The sequence below is a fragment of the Alligator sinensis genome, unplaced genomic scaffold, assembly GCF_000455745.1.
Source record: "Alligator sinensis unplaced genomic scaffold, ASM45574v1 scaffold1223_1, whole genome shotgun sequence".
Classification (NCBI taxonomy): Eukaryota; Metazoa; Chordata; order Crocodylia; family Alligatoridae; genus Alligator; species Alligator sinensis.
The window spans coordinates 1,390,024-1,399,752 of NW_005842062.1; the positions used below are offsets into that span (position 1 = coordinate 1,390,024).

The 9,729-nt window shown below is 41.9% G+C and overlaps 1 protein-coding gene across 3 annotated transcripts in view; it reads right to left on the reverse strand.

The window, feature by feature from the left end:
• Positions 1-9,729, reverse strand: part of FAM198B (family with sequence similarity 198 member B) — a 44,710-nt gene that overhangs the window by 5,175 nt on the left and 29,806 nt on the right. The window contains exons 4-6 of one of the 3 annotated variants that reach the window (XR_003093956.1): positions 6,039-6,265; positions 4,400-4,586; positions 2,396-2,574 (exon numbers count right to left, since the gene is read on the reverse strand). Coding sequence is in view for 2 of the 3 variants with exons in the window: in XM_025203599.1 (XP_025059384.1) it covers positions 2,524-2,574; positions 4,400-4,586; positions 6,039-6,265 (465 nt within the window). In the remaining variant the exon portion in view is untranslated. Of the gene's footprint in view, positions 1-1,225; positions 2,575-2,594; positions 4,587-6,038; positions 6,266-9,729 lie in introns of those variants that run through there. The other 2 variants (XM_025203599.1, XM_006023156.2) reach the window with 2 other exon arrangements.

The following is a 9,729-nucleotide window of genomic DNA, read 5'->3' on the forward strand; positions in this document are numbered from 1 at the left end:
TTCCCTTGTGATAAGTTAATGTAAATAAATGTACATATAGTTAAGTCCCCTGACTGTCCTGGCCCGGTTCTATAGGGACGGAGGGAAACTGAGAGGTCTGCAGTTCCCACCCCACAGCACACCTGCCAGCTAACAACCCGTTCAATTGGAGAAGGGGAGTATATACCCAAGTTACCTGGGCTATATCTGCTATGTGGGTACATCATCACTGTTTGCCTTGAAAAACAGCTCCGCACTTAAGATTTTCTTGTTCAGTCACAATAAAGCACCAAACTCAAAGAGCTGAGGTAACTTTGGGCCTCCATAGAAAAAGATATATCTTTTTTGTTGTCCAGAGCCAAAACTAGAAATGTTGTTTCTGGCCAGCTCTAATTAAAGACATGAACTGGGTGGAGTCTACTAAAGCACTGAACCTGAAGCTATCAAATTGAAAAAAATGTATACATATGCAAAATGTGCAAGGAAGCCCTGAACAGTGCCCATCAAAATAAAAAACCATACAAGGATCTACAACAAAACAACCCTTGACCACTATTTTAGCTTGGTTTTGACCCATAAGTTAATGCATGGCTATGGGTATGGTTTTTCTTTTATGCCAGCAGGATTTCACAGAACCTACTCTCATTTACAACACTGTGAATCAGGAGTAAAATCAGGCTCTGCATTTCAGTGGCAGAGTATTTGTTTCTCATCAAACAGGAAAAATGTTTTGAGGAATGTCAAGGTGGCCTGCAGGACCATATGTACATGTTAAGTGATCTAGATCAGCTACAAATCCAAATCCCATTAAAAAATGTGGTTCCTGGTAGCTGTATTTGGAAAGGTTAAAAGAAGCACATCTCAAGCTTTTTACATGTGCTTTGCAAGGTAATAACTACAAGTCAACTGGGAATAGACAACAGACTGGATCCTTGCCCTCACTAAGACCATATTGCTTTGCATGACCACAACATTTCAAAATGACTTTAATAAAAAGGTAAATGATTATTCCCAAGCATGGAGGAATCAAGATTGGAACAAATGTAGGGCTATATCATGGATGGCTGAAGTGAAGGTGGAGAGGCAAAGAAGGAACTAGGGATAAAATGGTCCCATGAAGACTTTACATGGGAAGGAGCCTGAACAGAAAGACCTGTGGTACAGGTTATGCAAAAATCGGCATAACGGCACTTAAAATGCCTTAACCCAGTCATTAGTTAATGCATGTTAAACCGCTATGGGCACGTCTACACATGGTGCTATGTCACTGTAGCAACATGTTGCGGTGACATAGCATCCATGAGCATCTGCACATGACCAGCAGCTACTTTGCTATAGCAATGCACTCCCCAGTATAGTGCGCCACTACGGTGAAGTAGCTGCTAAAAATAACCGTGCGCTGTGCATAGGGCACAGTACAGGCTATTACTGCGCCATGATTTAGTACTTCCAAAAGGATGTACTAAATCACGGCACAGTAACAACATTGCCATAATGACACATGTAGACGCACCCTATAAGTACCCTCTAAATGTTTTAAAGATAAGCCACTCAAAAGGAGGTTTATCTTGAGCACAGCTGCAGGACCCTGGAGCTGGGGAAAGCATACTTGCCCCAACCTAGGGTCTTGCCACCGAGAGCCAGGACAGCTCCCTTCTCCCAGCCAGCACACCCCACGCTGTCCCTAACCCCACTCCCCATTACAAACCAATCCCAGTTCACTGACACATGTATGATTTTACTCCTTTAATTTGTAAAAAAAAAAAAAAAAAAAAATTCACTCCTTCCTCTTTATTCTCCAACTCCCTCTCCGCCCCCACCCCCATACATACATACCCCACCTCATGTCAAAAAGTTTTTCAAGATTTCTCCCCACCCACCATCCACTCTGGCTGGGTTTCTGCTGGGTGTGCAGAGAGGAAAGACTCCCAAGCTCCCTGCCACCCTCACCCTCCTCTCCCACCACAGGGGAGGAATAGAGTCCTGACTCCTGTCCATGTCCCTGTTTACCAGCGCTCTAGTGACAAATCACAGCCATGCAAATCAGAAACTACATAAAGTCTTCACCTGTACCTACCCTAAAAATGCCCTGGCTTTATGACATCACAACATTGCACAGATTTTTAACCTGTTATATAGGTAACCTGTGCAAGGCTCAAAGACAATGGGGACCAGTTTGGCCACTTGGTGACCTTCAAGTCCATACAGCTGAGAACTGTCTACCCTCTGGTTCCAAGCAGGATCCACAAGACAGTGGTGTGTTTGTTTTTCTACTACTAGTCAGTTTGGCTAGCATTAATATTTTTAAAATCTACATCCAAATAATCAAAAATTCTGCCTCAGCTGTACCAAGAATAAGTACTTGAAAAGCCACGCAAATATTTGGTAACTTAAACAGATCTTCCCAATAGTTCACCTAACATGCAGAAGTCATTTTGGGATCCCTCAAGGAAATATTAATTATCCCTGGTTGAGAGAATTAAAGATTAAGCAGGTGATCCAATCCTTAAAATGTCGCTGCCATTTTTTCTGATTATAGAGAACTCACTCAAAAAAATCAGTTATTCCTGATGCTGATTCATGGTTGTTCAGACACTGAGAATAAAAGAAAGGTATAAATTATCACATTCAACTTATTTAAAATATTTTTAAAACAAGCACACAAAACAGTACTTTAATTTCTCATTACAGCCAGAAATGTTACTTATCCCATTATTGTCTAAACCCTCCAAAAGAAAAACTTTCCTGAATATTTATCTAGGACTAAGGAGCAGCTGTGTTTTATGGTACTTAGCATTGTCAGTTGTCTCTGGAAGTGTAAAGTATAGAACAGGGCTTATTTCAATAATAATGATGATAATGTCTCAGAGCAAGGTGCATAACCAAGATTTCCTAACAAACCTGTGTTTAGGACCATGTGCAGGCAGATCCTCAGCTGGAGGCAACTGCCATAGCTCCACTGAACTCAACCAAATGATGACAATTTTTGACAGCAGAGGAACTATTCCATTGATGTTAATTGTTTATTCCATCGCCAACAACAAACCACCTCTTAAAGAGTTGGGGTCATTTTTTAACAGAAAACCAGCAGCTAAATTCAGGGCTCACTAGAGCTGACCAAATATCATAAGCAACATTTTCTGTTCTAATATTAACAACGCCCATGTCCCTTTATGTTTGCTTTCTATCAGAAGTCTACAGAATAAATGCATTGGCAGGAATGTTTCAGAAACAAAACCATATGCACAAATATAGCACAACATCATGGAAAGCTTAATTCTGAATCCATAAACACTATTAGCTGCACTAAAAACATGATTCTATGAGAGACACTTAGTCCACGCTTTGTAATGCATGAGCACCAGAGAATCAGATGAATTTCAGATTTCTACAATTACACAACACATGACTCATGAATGAATGGCTTGTGTATAATCTGCAACTAAACTGGAAAATCTGTGGACAAAAGTTGGGGGAGGGTGCATAATTTGTCAAATATATTAATTGTCCCTGTCTCTCATACTGGAAAAGCAGGCACAACTTCCAGTGGGAGTTGCATCTATTTCCAAGAAAACTGAATTTGGTCCCAATACATTTCACAATAAAACACACACAATAAAACACATCAGGCTTAAGGGACAGTGGGAATTGTGTTTTCTTAAAAATAAAAACAAGCCAAAAGAAATGAATGCAACTGCCTGCATTCATGTTCGCTTTGGTAAGCTCTGTTATATAGTCAGAGTGGAATTTTTAAGAGTGAGCTTAGTTCCCGTTTAAATCAAGGTTAAAAAGTCCATTGGCTTCAGTGGGACCAGCTGGATCAGTACTGAGAGCTGTTTGGATACCTCACCTTTAATTCTAAAATAAAAGGATCCAGTGAAAATATATTTGTCCTTAAATAAATCAGTATTAGTGTTCAGTCCAGCCAGTTTATGAATTTTTGTTCCCACACTTGACTTTTATAGGTCTTTCATAGATTTCCCTTGAGCACACGGATAGTGACATCAGAAAGGGAGTGGTTATTCTGTGAAATATGTGCTCCTAACTTGTTTTTGTCATTTATAGCGTTTAAGTGAGAGTTCAACCTGGTGCTTGGTTGCTGTTAATTTCACCAATAAAGTTACCATAAGGGCATTTATCATACTGTTTGGACATCGTTGTGTTATAAGTGAAGGACACAAATAAATCCACTGAATTTTAGAGAGTATAGGAACTGATGGTTTTATATTCTTCCTAAGTAGGTAGGACATTTAAAAAAAAATCTAATGGACTTGCTAGTTTCCTGTATTGGTTTATTTTTTTTTAGACTACAGGGGGGGAAAAATTAGTCCTGCCATCAGCTGTTGCTTTATAGATCTGTAAAAATACTTTCTAACTTAGAGTTAAAAACAAGATAAATTCATTCATTCATGGGTATTACTTTAGCTCCATGTGCATTTATGTAAGTAAGAAGAATTTTTGCCCTTCTTTCTACCACATCAATAAGTTTTTCAATTCCTTGGCGACCTCCTTGGCTCTCCCAATACACTTTGTCAAGGAACAAAGACTGAAGAAGCTTCTCCCGTAAGTGCTGGCTTTTGAGCACTGAAACTGCCAATTCAGGGAACCTGAAAAAAGCATAAAGAAACTGGTCAATCTTGGCACCCCTGTGAAATACAGTATTTATACTGAGGTTAACAATTATATCTATATTCAGTCCCTTCATTAGCACTTGAAAAAAAAAAAGCCCTTCACTCACCAGCTGCTGCAGCGGCTGTTGGGGACTCTGGGGGCTCATGGCAGAGCCCTCCCACGCAGTGCGGGGCAGTGGGGGGCAGCAGGGATCACCCCCCCACCTGGCAGGAGCCGGTGAGTATGGGGCTTTTTTTTTTATTTTTGAAGTGCAAGCCATTGACCAGGCTGGGAGAGTGGGCAGGGGATAGGGCCTGTTCGATTTGGAGATTCAGCCGATTCAGCTGTGGCCAAATCTCCAAATCAGATTTGGCGAAATAGATTTGGGACAGTACTTCGAATCACTGAATAGAATCACTGTCCCCCAAATCAGCCGAATCCGAATCTGAAGCGAATACTAGCTGCTTTGCACGGGCCTAGCATCTAAATGTGCATTAATGCAGTCTTATAAATGCACGGGAGGTGGGGGAGGAGAGCGCTTTAATTAGAGCAGCTCCAAGAGCATCTCGCGTATTAGTGTCTCCACACTTCAAAATGGTGGTGGGGGTGCTTGAACTAAAACTTGTTCAAGTGCAGGGACACTAATACATGAGACATCGAGACTGGCCAGCAGACTCAATTACGGCACATCAGAGCAGCCCTGCAGTATGTCTATAGGCACCCTCCATTGTGAGGTACTAAGAAAATGCGCATTAGCCTGTCTTAATGCACAATAACTAAAGAGCACAGGGCACCTATACATAAGCAGCGAGGCTGCTCTGACATGCTGTAATTATAGGACACCAAAGCAGACTTGATTAATCGATTAATTGAGTTTGCTGGAGCATGGGAATTACTACACTCCAGCAGCCTCCAGCGTTTTGTGTATCAGTGTCTCCGTGCTTAAAAATGTTGGCAGAGGCGCTTTGAAGCTTGTTTGATGAGCTTTAGATAAAGTGCTGCTGCCATTTTTAAGCATGGGGATGCTGATACATGAGATGATCGGGGTGCTTTAATTAGAAAGGCTCTGAGAGTCCAGGAGCATGTGTATGAATGCCCACAGTTTTTAAGTGACATTAATGTGCATTAGCCTATTTTAATGCACATTAACTAAATAGCACAGGTTTGTTAGGGATGCTTTAATAAACATTAAAATAAGGCTAATGCACATTAAAACACATGTGTAGACATGCCCACTACTGACTTGTAGAATGGAAAAAAGCTTCCTCTTCCCAATTCCTATTGCTCACCTCCTAGTAGTTTCTCTAGACATCCTGTATTATTCATGTTGTTTGCTGGGGAATATTTATATAATCCCCTACCTCAGTTCCTTCACAACTCTGGAAAGAAAAGCTAGGAATAATCCTATGAAATGTTCTGTACATTTTTAGAACTGTCCTAAAACTTACTCTGTGATCCCTTGTAATATTTTGAAGTCAAGATTGTCTTCACTTCTGTCAAAGAAAGCCATATTGTCTATAAGGACTAAGTGCCTTGGGTCGTGCCTTCTCTGAATGATGTGGGTCAGGTCAATGGAGTCTTGATCATTACATTTCAGCTTCAGTCTTTTCTGCACACAGGAATCCTCCCTGCGAGGTTTGAATCCACAGCAATTTCTGTCCAGTCGACTGTAGACCTGGAAATGAATAGGCAACATTAACAAAGAACATAATACAGGACACAGGTTGGATTATTAAATGTACCTACAACTTTACTTTTGAGAATTTGGGGAGGGAAAAATCTCATTTCTTACTAATATGTGTGCCAAGTTTGTGAGCACAGAACAAATTAAAGTCAGAGCTAGAGAAAAAAAAGGCTTCAACACATGGTTTTCATAACTCATCTGCTATTAAAACCCATGTTCTACTCCCTAATTGTACCCAGGGGGTGTGATTTACTACTCTGTTGTTCTGGTTATATACAGTACAAATTCAGTGGAAACACTGAAGTGACGCTGATATGAAACTAAAATAAGGAAGGAGTGAACCAAGACTAACATATCCAGAAAGAAGCATTATTCTTTAATTCTTTAGGCTGGAGCATGAAAGTAGTTATAAGGTCTTATGAACATAAAGTACACAAGAGGTTTGTGTTATATAATTTATCATAATAATATTACATACAAAAAGCTATGATCAAAGAATATTAAGGCTACAAAGTAAAGCACTCAAAAGTTAAAATATATCAGAATGAAAATAACCTTAATTCATCCCCTCATAAGGATGCATTATCACAATATTTAATTAAATGGTCACATTCTGTTTTTTCTATCAGCCCTACCTCCCTCGGTGTATAACACAGATAATGCTTACTTAAGAAGCTGCAAGTCAATATTTGATTTTTATCCTCATTCTGCAAGGGATGGGCTCCACTCCTTGTTTACATCCCACTTTTCAAATTCAGCTGTAAATACAAGATAATTAATTTCCTTATGGAGATGGAGCCTCCCAGACAATAACAACTTTTTCACAATGCCACATTAAGGGAAGGTCTGATTATGTTCCCTATTTTACAGATAAAGAACTGAGGTAAAAAAAAAATCTAATTTGGGATACATAATGAGATGCCTTGGACTTCATTTTTCAGAGCATAGTGTTATTGTATGTTCAAAGACAGCTCCCATTCTGGTTCAGTTGCAACTGTAGATGCTCACCACTTATGCCAACCAGACCTCAAAGATTCAGGGCAGGCCAGGCATACAGGAAAGGATGAACACACAATTAGTGATGTGACTACCATCATGCAAGAACTCTGTGGAAGAGTAAGGGACAGGCTCACTAACCTAGTGAGGAGGGCTTTAAACTAGGTTCCCCCGGGGGATAGAAAACAAAGCCCTTAGGTAAGTGGGAAAGCCGAGGACTTGGAGGGAGCAGAAGCACAAGACAGGAGCAGGGGAGGCCTCATTCTTCCTGAGAAAGTAAGGCAATTGACTAGTCACCTCAGGTGTCTGTACATGATTGCACGGAGCCTGGGAAACAAGCAGAAAGAATTGGAAGTCCTCACACAGTCAAGAAACTATGACATGATTGGAATAACAGAGACTTGGTGTGATAGTTTGCATAACTGGCCCACTGTCATGGATGGATGCAAATTGTTCTGGAAGGACAGGCCGGGGAGAAGAGGGGAGTTGCACAGTATATAGAAGAGCCATATGACTGCGCAGAGCTCCAGTATGAAACTGGAGATAGGCCTGTTGAAAGTCTCTGGGTTAAGGGTAGACGGGAGAGCAACAAGGGTGATGTTGTGGTGGGTGTGCGCTATAGACCACCAGACCAGGAGGATGAGGTACATGAGGCTTTATTCAGACAACTAGCAGAAGTTTCCAGATCACAGGCCCTGATTCTCATGGGGGGCATCAATCATCCTGACATCTGTTGGGAGGACAATACAGCAGTGCACAGGTGATCCAGGAAGTTTTTGGAGAGCATTGGAAACAACTTGCTGATGCAAGTGTTGGATAGACCAACTAGGGGCCATGCCCTTCTTGACCTGCTGCTTACAAACAAGGAAGAATTGACAGGGGATGTAGAAGTAGATGGCAAATTGGGCAGCAGTGACAGTGAGATGACTGAGTTCAGAATCCTGACAAAAGAAAGAAAGGAGAGCAGCAAAGTGTGGACCCTGGACTTCAGAAAAGTAAAATTTGACTCACTCAGGGAAGTAATGGGCAGGATCCCTTGGGAGGCTAGTCTGAGGAAGAGCTGGTTGTATTTTAAAGAAACCATACTATGGGCGCAGGAACAAACCATCCTGATGTGTAGGAAGAATAGCAAATGTGGCAAGCAATAAGCTTGACTTAGCAGAGAACTTTTCAGTGAGCTTAAAAATAAGAAGGAAGCTTACAAGAAGTGGAAGCATGGACAAACAACTTGGGAAGAGTATAAGAATATTGCTCATCCATGCATGGATGAAGTCAGGAAGGCCAAAGTGCAATTGAAGTTGCAGCTAGCAAGGGATGTGAAGGGTAACAAGAAGGGTTTCTACATGTTAGCAACAAGAGGAAGGTCAGGGAAAGTGTGGGTCCCTTACCGAATGAGGGAGGCAACCTAGTGACAGAAGATGAGGAGAAGTCTGAAGTACTCTATGCCTTTTTTACCTCGGTCTTCACAAGTAAGGTCAGCTCCCAGACTACTGCACCAGGCAGCACAGTTTGAGAAGGAGGTGAGCAGCCAACAGTGGTGAAAGAACAGGTTAGGGACTATTTAGAAAAGCTGGACCTGTACAAGTCCATGGGGCCAAATGCAATGCATCCAAGTGCACTGAAGGGCTTGGTTGATGTGCCTGCAAAGCCACTGGCCATTATCTTTGAAAGCTTGTGGTGACTGGGCAGGTACCAGACGACTGGAAAAGGGCAAATATAGCGCCCATCTTTAAGAAAGGGAAGAAAGAGGATCCATGGAACTACACATCAGTCAGCCTCACCTCTGTCCCCAGAAAAATCATGGAGCATGTCCTCAAAGAGTCAATTTTTAAGCACTTGGGGGAGAAGAAGGTGATTAGGAAAAGTCAGCATGGATTCACCAATGGCAAGTCATGCCTGACCAGCCTGATTGTGTTCTATGATGAGATAAATGGCTCTATGGATGTGGGGAAAGCAGTGGACATAATATACCTTAACTTTTGCAAGGCTTTTGATACCATCTCCCACACCATTCTTGCAAGCAAATTAAGGAAGTATTGGTTGGATCAATGGACCATAGGGTAGATAGAAAGCTGGCTGGATTGTTGGGCTCAACAGGTAGTAATCAACGGCTTGGTGTCTAGGTGGTGTCTCGGATGGCCAGAGCCGACTCGAGGTGAGTTAGAAATTGCTCGTTCGTCAGGGCGGGCTGGTGAATGGAGAGGCAGACAAGGTTTAATGGTTGCAAAAACGTTTACTTACGCCGCCTGTAGTTGCAACGCAGATGGTCTGGTCGTCTGAACAACCACGTGAGTTGTTCCAGCTGGCGGGGCCCAAGCCAGTGAATCCATCCGTAAATAAAGCCGGCGGGAAAAGGGTACGTCTGGGATTGCGCTCGGCGACGGGAAGAAAGATCGATAGGTGATCAGTCTATCGATCAGCTAGCTGCAAGTCAGATCTCTTTAGAGGCACTCTGCAGC